General features: G+C 42.9%; 1 protein-coding gene across 3 annotated transcripts in view; it reads left to right on the top strand.

The window, feature by feature from the left end:
* The window catches only part of pisd (phosphatidylserine decarboxylase), a 60159-nt gene that overhangs the window by 23238 nt on the left and 12264 nt on the right, over positions 1-24657 (top strand). For 2 of the 3 annotated variants that reach the window (XM_078162146.1, XM_033647385.2), the window contains 3 exons: positions 10184-10328; positions 13349-13483; positions 19765-19866. In XM_078162146.1, coding sequence (XP_078018272.1) covers positions 10184-10328; positions 13349-13483; positions 19765-19866 — 382 coding nt within the window. The remainder of the gene's footprint in view (positions 1-10183; positions 10329-13348; positions 13484-19764; positions 19867-24657) is intronic. The other variant, XM_078162145.1, reaches the window with a different exon arrangement.

Here is a 24657-nt window from a genome sequence, read left to right as displayed (position 1 = left end):
CACACCAAATACATCTATATACACACTAAATACACATCTATATACTCACCAAATACACATCTATAGACACACCAAATACACATCTATATACACACTAAATACACATCTATATACTCACCAAATACACATCTATATACACACCAAATACACATCTATATACACACCAAATACACATCTATATACACACTAAATACACATCTATATACTCACCAAATACACATCTATATACACACCAAATACACATCTATATACACACCAAATACACATCTATATACACACTAAATACACATCTATATACTCACCAAATACACATCTATATACTCACCAAATACACATCTATATACACACTAAATACACATCTATATACACACCAAATACACATCTATATACACACCAAATACACATCTATATACACACCAAATACACATCTATATACACACTAAATACACATCTATATACTCACCAAATACACATCTATATACTCACCAAATACACATCTATATACACACCAAATACACATCTATATACACACTAAATACAGATCTATATACTCACCAAATACACATCTATATACTCACCAAATACACATCTATATACACACCAAATACACATCTATATACACACTAAATACACATCTATATACACACCAAATACACATCTATATACACACTAAATACACATCTATATACTCACCAAATACACATCTATATACACACCAAATACACATCTATATACTCACCAAATACACATCTATATACACACCAAATACACATCTATATACACACCAAATACACATCTATATACACACTAAATACACATCTATATACTCACCAAATACACATCTATATACACACCAAATACACATCTATATACACACCAAATACACATCTATATACTCACCAAATACACATCTATATACACACCAAATACACATCTATATACACACCAAATACACATCTATATACACACTAAATACACATCTATATACTCACCAAATACACATCGATATACACACCAAATACATCTATATACACACTAAATACACATCTATATACTCACCAAATACACATCTATATACACACCAAATACACATCTATATACTCACCAAATACACATCTATATACACACCAAATACACATCTATATACACACTAAATACACATCTATATACTCACCAAATACACATCGATATACACACCAAATACATCTATATACACACTAAATACACATCTATATACTCACCAAATACACATCTATATACACACCAAATACACATCTATATACACACCAAATACACATCTATATACACACCAAATACACATCTATATACTCACCAAATACACATCTATATACACACCAAATACACATCTATATACTCACCAAATACACATCTATATACTCACCAAATACACATCTATATACACACCAAATACACATCTATATACACACCAAATACACATCTATATACTCACCAAATACACATCTATATACACACCAAATACACATCTATATACTCACCAAATACACATCTATATACACACCAAATACATCTATATACTCACCAAATACACATCTATATACACACCAAATACATCTATATACACACCAAATACACATCTATATACACACCAAATACACATCTATATACACACCAAATACATCTATATACTCACCAAATACACATCTATATACACACCAAATACATCTATATACTCACCAAATACACATCTATATACACACCAAATACACATCTATATACACACCAAATACATCTATATACTCACCAAATACATCTATATACACACTAAATACACATCTATATACACACCAAATACACATCTATATACACACCAAATACACATCTATATACACACCAAATACACATCTATATACTCACCAAATACACATCTATAGACACACCAAATACACATCTATATACACACCAAATACACATCTATATACACACCAAATACACATCTATATACTCACCAAATACATCTATATACACACCAAATACACATCTATATACACACCAAATACACATCTATATACACACTAAATACACATCTATATACTCACCAAATACACATCTATAGACACACCAAATACACATCTATATACACACCAAATACACATCTATATACACACTAAATACACATCTATATACTCACCAAATACACATCTATATACACACCAAATACACATCTATATACACACCAAATACACATCTATATACACACTAAATACACATCTATATACTCACCAAATACACATCGATATACACACTAAATACATCTATATACACACTAAATACACATCTATATACTCACCAAATACACATCTATATACACACCAAATACACATCTATATACTCACCAAATACACATCTATATACACACCAAATACACATCTATATACACACTAAATACACATCTATATACTCACCAAATACACATCGATATACACACCAAATACATCTATATACACACTAAATACACATCTATATACTCACCAAATACACATCTATATACACACCAAATACACATCTATATACACACCAAATACACATCTATATACACACTAAATACACATCTATATACTCACCAAATACACATCTATATACACACCAAATACACATCTATATACTCACCAAATACACATCTATATACACACCAAATACACATCTATATACTCACCAAATACACATCTATATACACACCAAATACACATCTATATACACACTAAATACAGATCTATATACTCACCAAATACACATCTATATACTCACCAAATACACATCTATATACACACCAAATACACATCTATATACACACTAAATACACATCTATATACACACCAAATACACATCTATATACACACTAAATACACATCTATATACACACTAAATACACATCTATATACACACCAAATACACATCTATATACACACTAAATACACATCTATATACTCACCAAATACACATCTATATACACACCAAATACACATCTATATACTCACCAAATACACATGTACAGTACAGGCCAAAAGTTTGGACACACCTTCTCATTCAATGCGTTTTCTTTATTTTCATGACTATTTACATTGTAGATTCTCACTGAAGGCATCAAAACTATGAATGAACACATGTGGAGTTATGTACTTAACAAAAAAAGGTGAAATAACTGAAAACATGTTTTATATTCTAGTTTCTTCAAAATAGCCACCCTTTGCTCTGATTACTGCTTTGCACACTCTTGGCATTCTCTCCATGAGCTTCAAGAGGTAGTCACCTGAAATGGTTTTCCAACAGTCTTGAAGGAGTTCCCAGAGGTGTTTAGCACTTGTTGGCCCCTTTGCCTTCACTCTGCGGTCCAGCTCACCCCAAACCATCTGGATTGGGTTCAGGTCCGGTGACTGTGGAGGCCAGGTCATCTGCCGCAGCACTCCATCACTCTCCTTCTTGGTCAAATAGCCCTTACACAGCCTGGAGGTGTGTTTGGGGTCATTGTCCTGTTGAAAAATAAATGATCGTCCAACTAAACGCAAACCGGATGGGATGGCATGTCGCTGCAGGATGCTGTGGTAGCCATGCTGGTTCAGTGTGCCTTCAATTTTGAATAAATCCCCAACAGTGTCACCAGCAAAACACCCCCACACCATCACACCTCCTCCTCCATGCTTCACAGTGGGAACCAGGCATGTGGAATCCATCCGTTCACCTTTTCTGCGTCTCACAAAGACACGGCGGTTGGAACCAAAGATCTCAAATTTGGACTCATCAGACCAAAGCACAGATTTCCACTGGTCTAATGTCCATTCCTTGTGTTTCTTGGCCCAAACAAATCTCTTCTGCTTGTTGCCTCTCCTTAGCAGTGGTTTCCTAGCAGCTATTTGACCATGAAGGCCTGATTGGCGCAGTCTTCTCTTAACAGTTGTTCTAGAGATGGGTCTGCTGCTAGAACTCTGTGTGGCATTCATCTGGTCTCTGATCTGAGCTGCTGTTAACTTGCCATTTCTGAGGCTGGTGACTCGGATGAACTTATCCTCAGAAGCAGAGGTGACTCTTGGTCTTCCTTTCCTGGGTCGGTCCTCATGTGTGCCAGTTTCGTTGTAGCGCTTGATGGTTTTTGCGACTCCACTTGGGGACACATTTAAAGTTTTTGCAATTTTCCGGACTGACTGACCTTCATTTCTTAAAGTAATGATGGCCACTGGTTTTTCTTTAGTTAGCTGATTGGTTCTTGCCATAATATGAATTTTAACAGTTGTCCAATAGGGCTGTCGGCTGTGTATTAACCTGACTTCTGCACAACACAACTGATGGTCCCAACCCCATTGATAAAGCAAGAAATTCCACTAATTAACCCTGATAAGGCACACCTGTGAAGTGGAAACCATTTCAGGTGACTACCTCTTGAAGCTCATGGAGAGAATGCCAAGAGTGTGCAAAGCAGTAATCAGAGCAAAGGGTGGCTATTTTGAAGAAACTAGAATATAAAACATGTTTTCAGTTATTTCACCTTTTTTTGTTAAGTACATAACTCCACATGTGTTCATTCATAGTTTTGATGCCTTCAGTGAGAATCTACAATGTAAATAGTCATGAAAATAAAGAAAACGCATTGGATGAGAAGGTGTGTCCAAACTTTTGGCCTGTACTGTATATACACACTAAATACACATCTATATACACACCAAATACATCTATATACACACTAAATACACATCTATACACACATATACACACTAAGAAGGACAGAGGGACAGACAGAAAGACAGAGAGACAGACAGAAGGACAGAGGGACAGACAGAAGGACAGAGGGACAGACAGAAGGACAGAATGACAGACAGACAGAAGGACAGAATGACAGACAGACAGAAGGACAGAGGGACAGACAGAAGGACAGAATGACAGACAGACAGAAGGACAGAATGACAGACAGACAGAGGGACAGAAGGACAGAGGGACAGAGGGACAGATAGAGGGACAGACAGACAGAAGGGCAGAGAGACAGACAGAAGGACAGGAGGACAGAGGGACAGACAGGGGGACAGGAGGACAGAGGGACAGGAGAACAGAGGGACAGACAGGGGGACAGGAGGACAGAGGGACAGGAGAACAGAGGGACAGAGGCAATGCAGGTATTTTGGAGCAAGCCTTAACTCTGCTCTGAATGCTGTTCTTATCCTTAACAGAGAGAATATTAAAGCATCAGATAAAAGAAAAAGTTCAAAGACTTTCAATGAAAGAACAATAAAAACAACTCAAGATTTTCCCATTGACATTAAAGGAATTCAACTTCCTCAGCAGGTAAATCCTCTGCTGACCTTTCTTGACAATAGACTCTGTGTTCATATTGAACTTCAGTTTACAGTCAGACACAGCACCCAGGTGTTTGTAAGACACCACAATCTGAACATTTCCACCATGAATGACACTGACCTGATGATCACTGTGAAACCTAAAGTCAATTATCATGTCCTTGGTTTTAGAAACATTTAAATCGAGCTAACTGCCATCTCACCATTTCACAAAATCGTGTAATGCAGGACCATGATCACTGTCAGAGCGCTGCAGTAAAGATAAGAGGACAGTGTCATCAGAAAGCTTCACCAGATGCCTGTTGACTTGAGAAGATCTGCAGCTGTCAGTATACAGAATAAATAATAAATAAGAGAGGTGACAACACACAACCTTGAGGAGAGCCAGTGGTAAAAATGGACATGTTACACATTTGTCCATTGACAAAGACCTGCTGGACCCTCTCAGTGAGAAAATTTATAATCAGAATGAGAAGCTCGTGTGGGAGATTAAAGTAAGAGTCAAGTCTCTCAATTAAAATGTGAGACTGCATTTTATTGAAAGCAGAAGAAAAATCTGCAAATACAAGTCTTGCATGAGCTCCAGGTGTTTCCAAGTGTTTGTGCAGAGTGTTCAAAATAAAAAGCTTAGCGTCCTCCACACTTTTACCTGGCTGGTAAGTGAGTTGCAGAGGATCCAGTTTTCCTGCTACAGAACACACAACAAAGTTCTTTATAATTTTCTCAAAATTTTTCATTACCAGTGAAGTAAGTGCCACTGGTCTGAAGTCTTTCAGTTCTTTTGAATCCTTTGACTTGGGGACAGGTATGACGGTTGACGTCTTCCAGATTGTGGGAATCTGACCCAGATCAGCACACATCTGGAAAAGTCTAGAGAACACCCCACTGAGCTGATCAGCACAGTGAATGAGATGTATGATGAGACCGTGTCACAGACATCATTCATGTCATCACTACATGCATCAAAGAAACATTCCCAGTTTGTACACTTGGAGCAGGCCTGAAGAGAGGAGATATTGTCCGCAGACCAGCATTTCACTGATTTCTCCACACGCGGGAGCTGCCTGAAGGTAGATGTGTACAGAGGCATCACATACACACTGTTGTGGTAGGAAGATCCCAAAGACGGCAGCAATCTGTAAGCAGGCTCACAGAGCCATAACACAGGTCTAAGGTAGAGTTCCTCTGTGTGGTGGCACAGGTCACATACTGTTCATAAGTCCTCAGAATAGTGTTCAAACAGCAGTAATTAAAATCACAAAGGACGAATTTCGGAGCATCCGGGCATATGGTGTCAAGACGGCTTGTTACGTCAGCAATCAGCTGAGCAGCAGCTGATGTGTTAGCACGAGGGTGGATGTAAACAATGGTGAAGAACAGTTACTGAAACTCCTGAGGCAAGTAAAAAGGCCGGAGTGAGATGGTCAAAAGTTCAATGTCAGGGGAACAAATCTTCTCCCGAATCGCGACAGTGTGACATAGTGTGACACACTACCTCCCCGTCACGTGTTGGTGATCTCCGGTGACCGGTCCAGTCGGAGCGGAATGCCGAACCCACTAAGAGACAGATCCTTGTCCCAATCTGAATCACTTAGCCAGGTCTTGGTGAAGGCCGGTAAACAGGTACCCCTCACTTCGTGTTTAAATTTGGCCCAGGCCTCCAGCTCATGCAACTTGTTGCAGAGAGACTGCTTTTCAGAGCAGAATCGAAGGAAGAGCAGGTAGCTTGCGGCGGTCATGAAGGCTCATATTCTTGAGTATCCGACGAATTCCACCTCTTTTCCCTCTTTTCTGACGAGTGGGTTTGGCTCTAGCATCGGTTCTGCTGAGCTCCGACGAAATATTCACTGGCACAACACTGTTACTTGTCTGAAGTTACAAGAGAAACTCCCGAGAGCATGTAATCCTGCCGTCATTTTTACTCATTACCTTCATGGCTGTTTTCACTAATTTCTCCAATTTTGATTTGAACTGTTCAGTGAGAGAACCAAACCAGGCAGCCATCCCATATCTGATCAGACTTTCCAGTACAGCATTATAAAAAAACACTCAAGCAGAGATACAGTCCATGTTGACGAGCCAACGAGGTTAAGACAACATGACATGCAATCGATGGACCGGAGTAAACATTTCATTTAATTTAATTTATTTATTCATTCCAATCTAAATGACTGGAAAGGAGCAGGATGAAGTAACCTTAAAATACCTGCCCCTTTCTTAAGGCATATAACTGCTTACATCAGATAAGTTGCCATTAAAGAAACAAACAAATTCACAAAGTTTACAGCAGCATCGGCACTCGTGCTCGGGTCGCCAGCAGAGCAGTGCCACCGGAAACACAAGATGTGTGATACACATATACACACCACATACACACATACACATATACAGTATACATGTCTGTACAAACAGTATGTTTGTTTATATATACACACACATCTATATACATATATATGTATATATGTATACATACGTGTGTGTGTGTGTGTGTGTGTGTGTATACACATATACAGATCTTAATATATAGCAATATGTGATGTACATACAAACACAGATATGTGTTTATTTTGTGTGGATGTCAGATGACGTCAAGGTGATGATGTCACAGTCACTAATGATGTCACAGTCACTGATGATGTCACAGTCACTGATGATGCCACAGTCACACTGAACGATATCATGTTTTTCATGTCCGATATAAAAGTCATTGTTGTAGCAACGCAAACGTACTTTGTATTAGGGCTGTCAAAATTGCTCAAAAATGACGTTTGAATATTTGTTCTAAAAATAACTCCATAGGTTCAAACCATTCGAATATTTTTTTTTCCGCATTATGTCCACAAGAGGGCAAACTAATACAAGGAAACATAGGCTACTTGTATATGTATTAATACAAGGAAACATAACTACTTGTAGGTATTTTTATTTTTATTTTTTACATACCTACACATTAAAACACATAAAACAATTATCTATAACATTACGTTATAAACGACCGCGGACCTCCCCCCCCCCCCCCCCCCGACCCGTCAGGTCACACCGCCCGCAGAAGCACTGCGAATAGCCTCGAAGCACCAGACCATGACCGGCTCGCGCCCTGCAGTGATCGTTTCGGCGTCTGGTCTATTTTCTGCGCGAGCCGTGAGCGAATGTGTCAAGCCGGGTGACGGAGACAACCGCTTGTCGACCAGGCTGGAGAAATGCGCGTCTGATGCCAACGCCCACTCGCAAAGAGGACAGCTGCGGTGGTGTTTTTTTTTTTCTCTCTCTATAATCGAATATCAATTTTCACATTCGAAGGTCCATTTTTTTTTCAAATTCGAATTTAAATTCGAATTTAGAATATTCGTTGACAGCCCTACTTTGTATGTTAGTGCGTTAGCATTACTGTTAGCATTCCTACTAGCTCTACTGCAGCTTAGCGTCTGTGTGCTGTGTTAGCGTCCGCTTCTCCTCCTCATTCCACCCTCCATACACACACAAGCCCCACCCCTTCCACACCTGGCCACACCCACCTGTATCTTTCCCTCCTGTCACTGTTTTCATTTTGTCCTTGCTTCCGGTCATCCCTCCTTTTCCTTTCATCATTTTTAAAAACACATCTTTAATTCGTCTTTTTTACTCACCTGAGGTGTCAGATCAGAGTCGTCAGTCACATGACCTCAGACTGGAGTCATCGGTGACATGACCTCAGACTGGAGTCGTCTGTCACATGACCTCAGACTGGAGTCATCGGTGACATGACCTCAGACTGGAGTCATCGGTCACATGACCTCAGACTGGAGTCGTCTGTCGCCTGACCTCAGACTGGAGTCATCGGTGACATGACCTCAGACTGGAGTCATCGGTGACATGACCTCAGACTGGAGTTGTCTGTCACATGACCTCAGACTGGAGTCATCTGTCGCCTGACCTCAGACTGGAGTCATCGGTGACATGACCTCAGACTGGAGTTGTCTGTCACATGACCTCAGACTGGAGTCGACGGTGACATGACCTCAGACTGGAGTCGTCGGTTGCCTGACCTCAGACTGGAGTAATCGGTGACATGACCTCAGACTGGAGTCGTCGGTCACCTGACCTCAGACTGGAGTAATCGGTGACATGACCTCAGACTGGAGTCATCGATGACATGACCTCAGACTGGAGTCGTCTGTCACAAGACCTCAGACTGGAGTCATCGGTCGCCTGACCTCAGACTGGAGTCATTGGTGACATGACCTCAGACTGGAGTCATCGGTCGCCTGACCTCACATAACCTCCTCCTCCTCCTCCTCCTCCTCCCTCTCCTTCTGAGCTGTTGATCTGGAATTTCTCTTCCACTCATGTTGAACACATCATGAGGTTGTCTCTGAGTCAGAGGCGTTGTCTGATTGATTGAGGTGATGGTGGTGTCTGGGCGGAGCCTGTAGGAGGCGGGATTTGACACAGATGACACAGTGGTCATGTTGCCCTCTGTGATTGGCTCATAAACAACAGAGTTTCTGGACGTTGCTTCGGCCTGACTGACAGAAGCTCCTGAATCTCCAGTTTGTTGGCTTTTTTGTGTTAACGTCTCTTCGTCTCCACCCTGGGATGGTTGTTTCCCTTTGGGTCTGTGCGAGTCACATGATGTAAATGTCATCATCATGCCGACTGGCTGGCTGTGAGACAAAGAGCTGCTTTATTCCCTGCTATCTCACATTTCAGGGACTGGGAAAAAGTCCGTCCAGTGTCCACTCTGACTCAGACATGTGCAGTGTCACGACGGCTCCTCCAGGTGATGTTGACATCATCTCAGGTTTACAGAGCATGTGTGAAAGACACCCCCCCCCCCATCCCCCCCCCGCCACTCTCTCATCACGTCTTATTATCATAATCAGGCTCCAGGTGCCTCGTTTGGCTCTTCGACACCGTCTGAGCGTGCTCAGTGGCTGTGTGTCTCGACCTGCTCCTTGGCGTCGTCGGCCAATCACCTTCCTCTGCTACGTCCTGTCAGTGAGTGCTCTGCGGCCATTGGCCAAACGGGTAAGAGCGTCTACCTGCTGGCATCTGATTGGACAGAGAGAAACAGGAAGTGACAGGAACAGCTGTCTTCTTTTCTCCTTTCCTCATGTCTCAACTCCTCTTTCTGACCTCTTTTACTATCTGCTCAGGTACTCTGTACTCTACCTGCTCAGGTACTCTGTACTCTACCTGCTCAGGTACTCTGTACTCTACCTGCTCAGGTGCTCTGTACACTATCTGCTCAGGTACACTTTATTCTACCTGCTCAGGTACTCTGTACTCTACCTGCTCAGGTACTCTGTACTCTACCTGCTCAGGTACTCTGTACTCTACCTGTTCAGGTGCTCTGTACACTATCTGCTCAGGTACTCTGTACACTATCTGCTCAGGTACACTGTCCTCTACCTGCTCAGGTACACTGTCCTCTACCTGCTCAGGTACTCTGTACTCTACCTGCTCAGGTACACTTTATTCTACCTGCTCAGGTACTCTGTACTCTACCTGCTCAGATATAGCCCTCATCTCATATAGATGAGGGCATCATCCACTCCGATGTTGGGCCGGTATGCGAACTGTAGGGGGTCCATGAACGTCCTCACTCTGGGTCTTAAATAGGAGAGGACAAGCCTCTCAAGAGTCTTAATTATATGTGAAATGAGGGCTACTGGCCTGTAATCACTGGAGTCAACAGGGAGTCTCTTCTTAGGGACAGGAACTATGCATGATGTTTTCCATAGAGAGGGGATCTTTTGTTGTTTCAGAGTCAGGTTGAAGAGGTGTGACAGGATATTACATAATTGATCGGAGCAGATCCTAAGGAGTCTAGGGCCAATTTCGCCGGGACCAGCTGCTTTTCCTATATTAAGTCTATCTAAGTGAATTCTCCCTTCACCTGTGATGGCTGGAGCGTTATGGATGAGTCACTGATGTGGACAGACTGATCCGATGAACAGGTATGAACTGAAGGGGACAGGCTACGAGTACAGATGATGGTCTGTGGATACAGTTTGGGGGAGATGATTGTCCCAGTAGAGGGGGGAGCAGGCATCACAGGCAGCTGACAGTTTGAGGAGGCGGTGTCAGATCGATTAAAGAAGATATAGGCCCTCCCTGAAGGCCTTTTTCTTTTGTTTTATCAAGCCTTTCAGGCTGCTAGTGATCCATGGCTTGTTGTTTGGGAAACATTTAATCACTCTACTCGGTATACAAATATCGCCACAGAACTTGATGTAATCTGTGATGATGTCAGTTAGTCCCTCACTGTCATCCCTGTGTGCCTCACAGAAGACATCCCAGTCTGTGAGATCTAAATAAGCCTGTAGAGATCCCTCTGCTTCCTGGGACCAGCATTTAACTGTCTTGGTGGAAATAGATATCCTTTTAACAACAGGGTTGTATGTGGGAGAGAGGTAGACAAGATTGTGGTCAGAACCACCAAGAGGGGGCAGTGCAATTGATTTATAAGCATCTTTTACATTAGCATAAAAAAGATCAAGTGTCTTATTTCCTCTCATAGGACAGTCCACAAACTGTTTGAAGGTGGGAAGTATGCAGGAGAGGGATGCATGTTTAAAATCCCTGGAGAGGAAAATAAATGAGTCTGGATATCTTGCTTGTATTCTGGCGATAGTTGCGTGAACTACGTCACAAGCCATATCAGCGTGGGCAGAGGGCGGACTGTAAATGCAATGGCGACGACTACTGTGAACTCCTGTGGCAGGTAATAAGGTCTTAAACTAACTGCTAAGAGTTCTGTGTTCTTGTTACAAACCTGCTGCTTGAGTGTAGCGTGCCCTGGTTTACACCACCCGTTGTTGATAAGCAGAGTAAGCCCCCCGTCTTTCCTCTTGCCACTCGCTTTGATATCCCTGTCCGCTCGCAGCGTTAGGAAGTTGCTGGTGTTGGTTTTAGTCTCCGGGATACAGTCCTTCAGCAACGTCTCAGTCAGGCACATCAGACTGCAGTCCCGGTAGATTTTTGGCTTCTGACGAGGGTTTCGAGCTCCTCCATCTTGTTATTCATGGACCAAACATTTCCCTTGATAACGGATGGAAGGGCCAGTTTGTAAGACTCTTTCCATATTCTCTCCCTCTGTGTCCTATTCTGTTTCGCCCCAGCACGTGCCCCCCTGCGTCTCCTCCATAATAGCTCTGTCGGAATGTTGTGACTTGTCCCAATATGTTTGGTGAAAGGAGCCATGTCTAGGAGCTCCTGTCGCGAGTAAACAATTGCCGGCTGGCTCTGCTGCTCCGGGATTGGAGAATTCCCCCGAATATCAGGCACACTAAAAGTGTTCTGATCAACTCCATTTCCCCTTAACTAGGCCCCTGTGCTTGTCGGAAACTGTGTGTTTTAAAATGAACACTTAAAAACTAAGAACATAAAACACGTATACAGCATAAAACACACCAAACTCAAGCATACACTGGAGCTGCTGTGAGCTGCTCAGGTGCTGTGCCGATAAGCCACCTTCATATCAGCATTTGAATGTAAAATAATCAGGACCAAGCATAGAACCCTGCAGAACCCCCCTGAGTGTTTCTCAGGTGTGTGAGTGGGAGGAGCTTGTTGCTCTGTGTCTGCTGGATGTCACAAAGTTTTAAAGATAAAAACATGTTTCAGCTGAAAAAGGCACTGAAGGTTTCAGACACCAGAACCAGAAACAGTTTGGATGTTATACGTTTAGTACAGTAGAGTCTGACAGTAGATGTTAACAACAGAGTTACAATTGTCTGGTTGAATCTTCGTCTGTGAAGAGGTAATAAGTGAGACGTTCACCAGGAAACACTGAGCAGGAAATAGATCAGATTTAATCCATTACTTCTGTTTCTTCTCTTTCTCTGTTTTCCTGTTTTTTGTCTCCTTCTGACTTCTCTCATCATTTTGCTTGTTTTACCACCATTTTACACTCCTCCTTCCCCCCTCACCTCCTCCTTCACTTCCTGCTGCTTGATTTTCTTGAACAGATGAAATAATACAGTGACGTTCTTCTTCTGAAACCAGATCGTATTTGACACGCAGTTTCCTGTTTGGTGCTGCAGGTGGCGTTGTACCACTCCTTCCCAACTCGCTTGCTGTCTCGGGCCTGGGGTCGTCTGAACGGGGTCGACCTCCCCACCTGGCTGCGAAAGCCTGTCTACTCCCTCTACATCTGGACCTTTGGGGTCAACATGCAGGTCAGAACAGCCATGGGTGTGGCTAATGATTGGGATGTCTGATGGTTGGAGTGTCTGATGGTTGAAGTGTCTCATTGTCAGTGTGTCTGATGGTTGGAGTGTCTGATGGTCAGTGTGTCTGATGGTTGGAGTGTCTGATGGTTGAAGTGCCTGATGGTTGGAGTGTCTAATGGTCCGGGTGTCTGATGGTTGGAGTGTCAGATGGTTGGAGTCTCTGATGGTTGAAGTGTCTGATGGTTGAAGTGTCTGATGGTTGGAGTGTCTGATGGTTGGAGTGTCTGATGGTTGGAGTGTCTGATGGTTGAAGTGTCTGATGGTTGGAGTGTCTAATGGTCCAGGTGTCTGATGGTTGGAGTGTCTGATGGTTGGAGTGTCTGATGGTTGAAGTGTTTGATGGTTGAAGTGTCTGATGGTTGAAGTGTCTGATGGTTGGAGTGTCTGATGGTTGGAGTGTCTGATGGTTGAAGTGTCTGATGGTTGGAGTGTCTAATGGTCCAGGTGTCTGATGGTTGGAGTGTCTGATGGTTGGAGTGTCTGATGGTTGAAGTGTCTGATGGTTGGAGTGTCTGATGGTTGAAGTGTTTGATGGTTGAAGTGTCTGATGGTTGGAGTGTCAGATGGTTGAAGTGTGTGATGGTTGAAGTGTCTGATGGTTGGAGTGTCTGATGGTTGGAGTGTCTGATGGTTGAATTGTCTGATTGTCAATGTGTCAGATGGTTGAAGTGTCTGATGGTCGTAGTGTCTCATGGTTGGAGTGTCTGATGGTTGGAGTGTCTGATGGTTGAAGTGTCTGATGGTTCGTGTGTCTGATAGTTCATGTGTCTGGTGGTTGGAGTGTCTAATGGTTGAAGTGTCTGATGGTTAGAGTATCAGGGTGGTTGGGGTGTCTGATGGTTGAAGTGTCTGATTGTCAGTGTGTCAGATGGTTGGAGTGTCTGATGGTTGTAGTGTCTCATGGTTGAAGTGTCTGATGGTCGGGGTGCCTGATGGTTGGAGTATCGGGGTGGTTGGGGTGTCAGATAGATGGAGTGTTTGATGGTCGGGGTGTCTAATGGTTGGAGTATCGGGGTGGTTGGGGTATCTGATGGATGGAGTGTCAGATGGTCGGGGTGTCTGATGGTTGGAGTATCGGGGTGGTTGGGGTGTCTGATGGTTGGAGTGTCTGATGGTTGGGGTGTGTGATGGATGGAGTGTCTGTTGGTCAGTGTGTCTGATGGTTGGAGTGTCTGATGGTCAGTGTGTCTGATGGTTGAAGTGTCTGATGGTCAGTGTGTCTGATGGTCTGAGTGTCTAATGGTCTGGGTGTCTGATGGTTGGAGTGTCTGATGGTCAGTGTGTCTGATGGTTGAAGTGTCTGATGGATGGAGTGTCTGATGGTTGGAGTGTCTGATGGTAGAAGTGTCTGATGGTTGGAGTGTCTAATGGTCAGTGTGTCTGATGGTTGGAGTGTCTGATGGTTGAAGTGTCTGATGTTTGAAGTGCCTGGTGGTTGGAGTGTCTGATGGTTGGAGTGTCTGTTGGTCAGTGTGTCTGATGGTTGGAGTGTCTGATGGTTGAAGTGTTTGATGGTTGAAGTGTCTGATGGTTGGAGTGTCAGATGGTTGAAGTGTGTGATGGTTGAAGTGTCTGATGGTTGGAGTGTCTGATGGTTGGAGTGTCTGATGGTTGAATTGTCTGATTGTCAATGTGTCAGATGGTTGAAGTGTCTGATGGTCGTAGTGTCTCATGGTTGGAGTGTCTGATGGTTGGAGTGTCTGATGGTTGAAGTGTCTGATGGTTCGTGTGTCTGATAGTTCATGTGTCTGGTGGTTGGAGTGTCTAATGGTTGAAGTGTCTGATGGTTAGAGTATCAGGGTGGTTGGGGTGTCTGATGGTTGAAGTGTCTGATTGTCAGTGTGTCAGATGGTTGGAGTGTCTGATGGTTGTAGTGTCTCATGGTTGAAGTGTCTGATGGTCGGGGTGCCTGATGGTTGGAGTATCGGGGTGGTTGGGGTGTCAGATAGATGGAGTGTTTGATGGTCGGGGTGTCTAATGGTTGGAGTATCGGGGTGGTTGGGGTATCTGATGGATGGAGTGTCAGATGGTCGGGGTGTCTGATGGTTGGAGTATCGGGGTGGTTGGGGTGTCTGATGGTTGGAGTGTCTGATGGTTGGGGTGTGTGATGGATGGAGTGTCTGTTGGTCAGTGTGTCTGATGGTTGGAGTGTCTGATGGTCAGTGTGTCTGATGGTTGAAGTGTCTGATGGTCAGTGTGTCTGATGGTCTGAGTGTCTAATGGTCTGGGTGTCTGATGGTTGGAGTGTCTGATGGTCAGTGTGTCTGATGGTTGAAGTGTCTGATGGATGGAGTGTCTGATGGTTGGAGTGTCTGATGGTAGAAGTGTCTGATGGTTGGAGTGTCTAATGGTCAGTGTGTCTGATGGTTGGAGTGTCTGATGGTTGAAGTGTCTGATGGTTGAAGTGTCTGATGTTTGAAGTGCCTGGTGGTTGGAGTGTCTGATGGTTGGAGTGTCTGTTGGTCAGTGTGTCTGATGGTTGGAGTGTCTGATGGTCAGTGTGTCTGATGGTTGAAGTGTCTGATGGTCAGCGTGTCTGATGGTTGGAGTGTCTAATGGTCAGTGTGTCTGATGGTTGAAGTGTCTGATGGATGGAGTGTCTGATGGTTGGAGTGTCTGATGGTTGAAGTGTCTGATGGTTGGAGTGTCTGATGGTCAGTGTGTCTGATGGTTGAAGTGTCTGATGGATGGAGTGTCTGATGGTTGGAGTGTCTGATGGTTGGAGTGTCTGATGGTTGAAGTGTCTGATGGTTGAAGTGTCTGATGGTTGAAGTGTCTGATGTTTGAAGTGCCTGGTGGTTGGAGTGTCTGATGGTTGAAGTGTCTGATGGTTGGAGTGTCTGATGGTTGAAGTGTCTGATGTTTGAAGTGCCTGGTGGTTGGAGTGTCTGATGGTTGGAGTGTCTGTTGGTCAGTGTGTCTGATGGTTGGAGTGTCTGATGGTCAGTGTGTCTGATGGTTGAAGTGTCTGATGGTCAGCGTGTCTGATGGTTGGAGTGTCTAATGGTTGGAGTGTCTGATGGTCAGTGTGTCTGATGGTTGAAGTGTCTAATGGTTGAAGTGTGTGATGGTTGGAGTGTCTGATGGTTGGAGTGTCTGATGGTTGAAGTGTCTGATGGTTGGAGTGTCTGACGGTCAGTGTGTCTGATGGTTGGAGTGTCTGATGGTTGGAGTGTCAGATGGTTGGAGTGTCTGATGGTTGAAGTGTCTGATGGTTGGAGTGTCTGATGGTTGGAGTGTCTAATGGTCCGGGTGTCTGATGGTTGGAGTGTCAGATGGTTGGAGTCTCTGATGGTTGAAGTGTCTGATGGTAGAAGTGTCTGATGGTTGGAGTGTCTGATGGTTGGAGTGTCTGATGGTTGGAATGTCTAATGGTCCGGGTGTCTGATGGTTGGAGTGTCTGATGGTTGAAGTGTCTGATGGTTGGAGTGTCTGATGGTTGAAGTGTCTGATGGTCAGTGTGTCTGATGGTTGGAGTGTCTGATGGTTGGAGTGTCAGATGGTTGAATGGTCTGATGGTTGGAGTGTCTGATGGTTGGAGTGTCTGATGGTTGAAGTGTCTGATGGTTGGAGTGTCAGATGGTTGAAGTGTCTGATGGTTGAAGTGTCTGATGGTTGGAGTGTCTGATGGTTGAAGTGTCTGATGGTTGGAGTGTCTGATGGTTGGAGTGTCAGATGGTTGAAGTGTCAGATGGTTGAAGTGTGTGATGGTTGAAGTGTCTGATGGTTGGAGTGTCTGATGGTTGAATTGTCTGATTGTCAATGTGTCTGATGGTTGAAGTGTCTGATGGTTCGTGTGTCTGATAGTTCATGTGTCTGGTGGTTGGAGTGTCTAATGGTTGAAGTGTCTGATGGTTGGAGTATCAGGGTGGTTGGGGTGTCTGATGGTTGAAGTGTCTGATTGTCAGTGTGTCAGATGGTTGGAGTGTCTGATGGATGGAATGTCTGATGGTTGAAGTGTCTGATTGTCAGTGTGTCAGATGGCTGGAGTGTCTGATGGTTGTAGTGTCTCATGGTTGAAGTGTCTGATGGTCGGGGTGCCTGATGGTTGGAGTATCGGGGTGGTTGGGGTGTCAGATAGATGGAGTGTTTGATGGTCAGGGTGTCTAATGGTTGGAGTATCGGGGTGGTTGGGGTGTCTGATGGATGGAGTGTCTGATGGTCGGGGTGTCTAATGGTTGGAGTATCGGGGTGGTTGGGGTGTCTGATGGATGGAGTGTCTGATGGTTGGAGTGTCTGATGGTTGAATTGTCTGATTGTCAATGTGTCAGATGGTTGGAGTGTCTGATGGTCGTAGTGTCTCATGGTTGGAGTGTCTGATGGTTGGAGTGTCTGATGGTTGAAGTGTCTGATGGTTGGAGTGTCTGATAGTTCATGTGTCTGGTGGTTGGAGTGTCTGATGGTTGGAGTATCGGGGTGGTTGGGGTGTCTGATGGATGGAGTGTCTGATGGTTGGAGTGTCTGATGGTTGAATTGTCTGATTGTCAATGTATCAGATGGTTGGAGTGTCTGATGGTCGTAGTGTCTGATGGTTGGAGTGTCTGATGGTTGGAGTGTCTGATGGTTGAAGTGTCTGATGGTTGGAGTGTCTGATAGTTCATGTGTCTGGTGGTTGGAGTGTCTAATGGTTGAAGTGTCTGATGGTTGGAGTATCAGGGTGGTTGGGGTGTCTGATGGATGGAGTGTCTGATTGTCAGTGTGTCAGATGGTTGGAGTGTCTGATGGATGGAGTGTCTGATGGTTGAAGTGTCTGATTGTCAGTGTGTCAGATGGTTGGAGTGTCTGATGGTTGAAGTGTCTGATGGTCGGGGTGCCTGATGGTTGGAGTATCGGGGTGGTTGGGGTGTCAGATAGATGGAGTGTTTGATGGTCGGGGTGTCTAATGGTTGGAGTATCTGGGTGGTTGGGGTGTCTGATGGATGGAGTGTCTGATGGTCGGGGTGTTTGATGGTTGGAGTATCGGGGTGGTTGGGGTGTCTGATGGTTGGGGTGTGTGATGGATGGAGTGTCTGATGGTTGGAGTGTCTGATGGTTGGGGTGTGTGATGGATGGAGTGTGATGGCTGGGGTGTCTGATGGTTGGAGTATCGGGGTGGTTTGTAGGGATGTCCCAATCCAGCTTTTTCACTTCTGATCCGATACCGATATTACAGCCTTGAGTTTTGGCCGATACCAATACCAATCCGATCCAAGCGCGTATTATACATATTCACTTATTTTGTTGTCAGTCATGTTAGAAAAGGTTTGATCAAATAATATTACTCTAACAAGAACAACTACTTAATCAGATTAGTTAGAATGATCCACAACAGTTGGTATGAGAAACTGACCCGTTTATTAACAGGGTTAAATAAACAAACTTTAAACTTTTAACATTAAATAAAAAATATAGCTGGTTTGCTTTGGCTGCTTTGGCCCCTTAATTAATAGAAAATAAATCAACACAAGAAATCTTTAAAATGTCTAACATTGAAATTAAAATAGCAGCAAGACTCCACACACTTGTGCTTTGGCCCCCTAATAAATAAAAAAATAACACCACAAAACATTGTTGACATTTAACAAACAACGCAGCCTTTCCTTTTCAGTTATTTTAGTAGTGTTTTTGTAGTCCATCCATGGCTCCAATTTCACTAATTGTGCTCAAAACAATGCCATCAGTGCTCTTTACTTAAACAGTAAGAGTGTAAACCAAATAAAAATATCACTCTCAAAAAACCAGAGCAGAAAACAAATAGTCAGTTAACTAAATTGACCACTACTCCTCCTACCCTTCCCTCCGTGTGTCTGCCGTCTGCATGCTGGCCTGGTGGATTGATAGTAAGAGCTGGAGTGGATCACTGAAATGGACTGCTTGAATCGCGGAGCGCTGGGCTGGCCGGAAAACCTGGAGCGGACTCTGTGAAAAACTGGATCAGAGTCCTTGGATCGGCATTTTTCCATGCAGTCCGATCCGATGCCCGTTTTTTGCTAATATCGCTGGCCGATACTCGGATTGGGATATCCCTAGTGGTTGGGGTGTCTGATGGATGGAGTGTGATGGTTGGGGTGTCTGATGGTTGGAGTATTGGGGTGGTTGGGGTGTCTGATGGATGGAGTGTCTGATGGTTAGAGTATGGGTGGTTGGGGTGTCTGATGGATGGAGTATGGGGGTGGTTGGGGTATGGGGGTCCAGGTTATCAGAGTATGGGAATGAAATTATGTTTGTCTCTCTGTGGCGTCCAACAGGAGGCTGCGGTGGAGGATTTACATCACTACAGGAATCTGGGTGAATTTTTCCGTCGACGTCTAAAGCCTACGGTCCGACCACTCTGCGGCTCCTCCTGTCTGGTAACGTTCCTCCTCCTTCTCCTCCTCTTCCTCCTCCTCCTGGAGGCATGGCCAGTGGGCTTCATTGTGCCTCCAAACACACGCCAGGGTTGAATAAAGTTCATTTGATGCTGACAGGAAGTCAGCCATCTTGGATTTCTTGTTTCAATTTTCAATCAATCAATTTTATTTATAAAGCCCAATATCACAAATCACAATTTGCCTCACAGGGCTTCACAGCATACGACATCCCTCTGTCCTTATGACCCTCACAGCTGATCAGGAAAAACTCCCCAAAAAAACCCCTTTAACGGGGAAAAAAAACGGTAGAAACCTCAGGAAGAGCAACTGAGGAGGGATCCCTCTTCCAGGACGGACAGACGTGCAATAGATGTCGTACAGAACAGATCAGCATAATAAATTAACAGTAATCCGTATGACACAATGAGACAGAGAGAGAGAGACAGGTAATGACAGTAGCTTACAACAACATTATTGAAAGTAATAATATTATAGTTATAGTTCTGGCTACTGTGGTACAATATGTTGAAAGTATGTATTAATATCTGTCAGTATACATGTGTGACAATAATCATATGTGTATAATAACAGTAGAAGTATGACTAATGACTAATGATGGCAGCAGCAGCAGGAGGCATCTGGCAGGACCACGGCAGCAGCACAACCACACACGTCACGCTGTCCAGGCACCGCTGTGATATGAGTTAATCTGAGAGACAGTGGAGCACAAAGGCTCCGGAGAAGAAGCCGAGTTAGTGACATGCAGTAAGGCTGAGTTAGCAAGATGCAGTAATAGAATACGAGAGAGAGAGAGAGAGAGAGAGAGAGAGGGAGCCCGGTGTATTATAGGGGGTCCTCCGGCAGACTAGGCCTAAGTCAGCCTAACTAGGGGCTGGTACAGGGCAAGCCTGAGCCAGCCCTAACTATAAGCTTTATCAAAGAGGAAAGTCTTAAGTCTAGTCTTAAATGTGGAGACGGTGTCTGCCTCCCGGACCGTAACAGGAAGATGATTCCACAGGAGAGGAGCCTGATAGCTGAAGGCTCTGGCTCCTGATCTACTTTTGGAGACTTTAGGGACCACGAGTAACCCTGCGTTCTCAGAGCGCAGTGTTCTGGTGGGATAATATGGCACTATGAGCTCTCTAAGATATGATGGAGCTTGACCATTTAGAGCTTTACAAGTTAACAGTAGGATTTTAAGGCAGTTATGGAGTTTAGTTAATTGATTACTTTCTTCTGGCTTCATCGATAAATACAGCTGAGTATCATCCGCATAACAATGGAAATTTATAGAGTGATTTCTAATGATGTTACCTAAAGGAAGCATATATAGAGTAAATAGGATTGGTCCATGCACAGAACCTTGCAGAACTCCAAAACAAACTTTAGTACGTAAGGATGATTCATTATGAACGTCAACAAACTGAAAACGATCAGATAAATAAGATTTAAACCAGTTCAGTGCAGAACCTTTTAGGCCAATTAAGTGATCCAGTCTCTGCAGTAGAATTTGATGGTCAATTGTGTCAAACGCCGCACTAAGATCTAATAAAACAAGTACAGAGTCAAGTCCTTTGTCTGAAGCAATCAGAAGGTCATTTGTAATTTTAACTAGTGCTGTCTCAGTGCTATGATGCACTCTAAATCCTGACTGAAATTCCTCAAATAAATTATTATCCTGGAGAAAATCACACAGCTGGTCTGTGACCACTTTCTCAAGGATCTTTGACATAAAGGGAAGATTAGATATTGGTCTATAGTTGGCTAACACCTCTGGATCCAGGGTGGGCTTTTTTAGTAGAGGTTTAATTACAGCTACCTTAAAAGACTGTGGTACATAGCCTGTTAATAAGGATATATTGATCGTATCTAATATATGAGTGTTAACTAAAGGAAAGACCTCCTTAAGTAGCTTAGTTGGGATGGGGTCTAAGAGACACGTTGATGATTTAGATGAAGAAATCACTGCAGTCAATTCTTGAAGAGAAATTGGGGAGAAGCAATCTAAATATATATTAGGTCTTACAGCTGTGTTTAAGGTTAGATAGGTACTATCTGAGGGCAGGAGGTCATGAATTTTGCCTCTAATACTTAGAATTTTGTCATTAAAAAAGCTCATAAAATCATTACTGCTAAGGGCTAAAGGAATACAAGGCTCAATAGAGCTTTGACTCTCAGTCAGCCTGGCTACAGTGCTGAAAAGAAACCTGGGGTTGTTCTTGTTTTCTTCTATTAATGCTGAGTAATAGTTTGCTCTGGCATTGTGGAGGCCCCTCTTATAAGTTTTGAGACTGTCTGTCCAGATTAAATGAGATTCTTCCAGTTTGGTTAATCGCCAATTCCTTTCAAATTTTCGCGATATTTGTTTTAACTTACGGGTTTGAGAGTTATACCAAGGAGTGAACTTTCTTTGCTTTGTTAACTTCTTTTTAAGAGGAGCTACAGAGTCAAGTGTCGTTCGCAGCGAGCCTACGGCGCTATCGACAAAATGATCAAAGTCGGTACAGGAAACCTCTGTTACTGAGGGACTTGGTATTGAATTTAACGACGGAGGAATCATTTCCTTAAATTTTGCGACAGCACTATCTGATAAACATCTAGTATAGTAACTGTTGCTGAGTGGCATGTAATCGGGTAAAAAGAAATCAAAAGTAATCAGATAATGATCCGATAGCGAGGGATTCTGTGGAAAGACTTTTAGGTTATCAATTTCAATTCCATACGTCAGAACTAGATCGAGGGTATGGTTAAAACAGTGAGTGAGTTCATGTACACCCTGACTGAAGTCAATGGAGTCTAATAATGAGATAAACGCGGTAGCCAGGGAGTCATTATCAACGTCGACATGAATGTTAAAATCGCCTACAATAATAACTTTATCTGATTTAAGAACTAAACTGGATAAAAACTCTGAGAATTCAGATACAAATTCAGAATACGGGCCAGGAGCACGGTACACTATAACAAATACAAGTGGCTGCGAGGTTTTCCAGGTCGGATGTAAAAGACTAAGAACGAGGCTTTCAAATGAATTATAATCTAGTTTAGGTTTAGGGCTGATTAACACACTAGAGTTAAAAATGGCTGCAACTCCCCCTCCTCGGCCGCTGCCTCGAGGAATGTGGGTATTATTATGACTGGGAGGAGTGGATTCATTGAGACTAACATATTCATCTTGACACAGCCAGGTTTCTGTGAGACTGAGTAAATCAATATGATTATCTGATATTAATTCGTTTACTAACACTGCTTTAGACGATAGAGACCTGATATTTAACAGTCCGCATTTAATTCTCCTGTTTTGTCTTTCTGTCACAGAAGAGGTTTTAATTTTTATGAGGTTGTTATGCACAACTCCTCTTTGTTTAATTTTAGATTTAAATAATTTAGGTGGTCGGGGGACAGACACCGTTTGTATAAAACTATGAAAACTATGGCTGGGTAACTGAACTAGAAGCTCAGAGAGGTGTATAGGACTGCGTCTCCGAGTCCTGGTCTCAACTCTGGGTTGTCAGGGATTTAAATTACTAATAAAGTTTGCCAGGTTCCTAGAAATGAGAGCAGCTCCATCCAAAGTGGGATGAATGCCGTCTCTCCTAATAAGACCAGGTTTTCCCCAGAAAGTTTGCCAATTATTAACGAAACCCACATCGTTGTTTTAGTTCTTTATTTTCATTTAGTTTAATGGACGTGTACAAGGTGTGTTGGTCTCTCACCTCGGCCTGCAGCTTTAACTTCTGATGTGGTTGTTTGTTGTTTATTCTAATGACACATTTTTATTAAAGTTACATTAAAATGAGTTCTAACGACACATTATTAATAAAGTGACATTTAAATGAGTTCTAATGACACTTTTTATATAGTTACATTTAAACGAGTTCTAATGACACATTTTAATTAAAGTTATATTTAAATGAGTTCTAATGACACATTTTAATTAAAGTTACATTTAAACGAGTTCTAATGACACATTTTAATTAGAGTTACATTTAAACGAGTTATAATGACACATTTTAATTAAAGTTACATTTAAACGAGTTCTAATGACACATTTTATATAGTTACATTTAAACGAGTTCTAATGACACATTTTAATTAAAGTTACATTTAAACGAGTTCTAATGACACATTTTAATTAAAGTTACATTTAAACAAGTTCTGATGACACATTTTAATTAAAGTTACATTTAAACAAGTTCTAATGACACATTTTATATAGTTACATTTAAACGAGTTCTAATGACACATTTTAATAAAGTTACATTTAACTTTATTGTTAAACTCTGGTTATTGGCAGCTCTATTCTGAGGAACGTGAAGTTAGCAACACCAGCGGCCATAGTCAAATGTATCCCTGGGGCCAGAGCGGGCGACATTGAGTCAAATTTAAAACTGCTGGCTAAAGCTAAATGTAGATTCAGTAAGATTGTTATTCACGTCGGCGGCAATGACACCCGGTTACGCCAATCGGAGGTCACTAAAATTAATATTGCCTCGGTGTGTGAATATGCAAAAACGATGTCGGACTCCGTAGTTTTCTCTGGACCCCTCCCAAATCTGACCAGTGATGACATGTTTAGCCGCATGTCATCATTTAACCGCTGGCTGTCCAGGTGGTGTCCAGCAAACGATGTGGGTTTTGTTAATAATTGGCAAACTTTCTGGGGAAAACCTGGTCTTATTAGGAGAGATGGCATTCATCCCACTTTGGATGGAGCTTCTCTCATTTCTAGGAACCTGGCAAACTTTATTAGTAAATCAAATCCCTGACAACCCAGAGTTGAGACCAGGA

This window comes from Epinephelus lanceolatus, chromosome 19, assembly GCF_041903045.1.
Source record: "Epinephelus lanceolatus isolate andai-2023 chromosome 19, ASM4190304v1, whole genome shotgun sequence".
Lineage (NCBI taxonomy): Eukaryota > Metazoa > Chordata > Actinopteri > Perciformes > Serranidae > Epinephelus > Epinephelus lanceolatus.
This window is presented reverse-complemented; position numbering and strand designations above follow the sequence as displayed.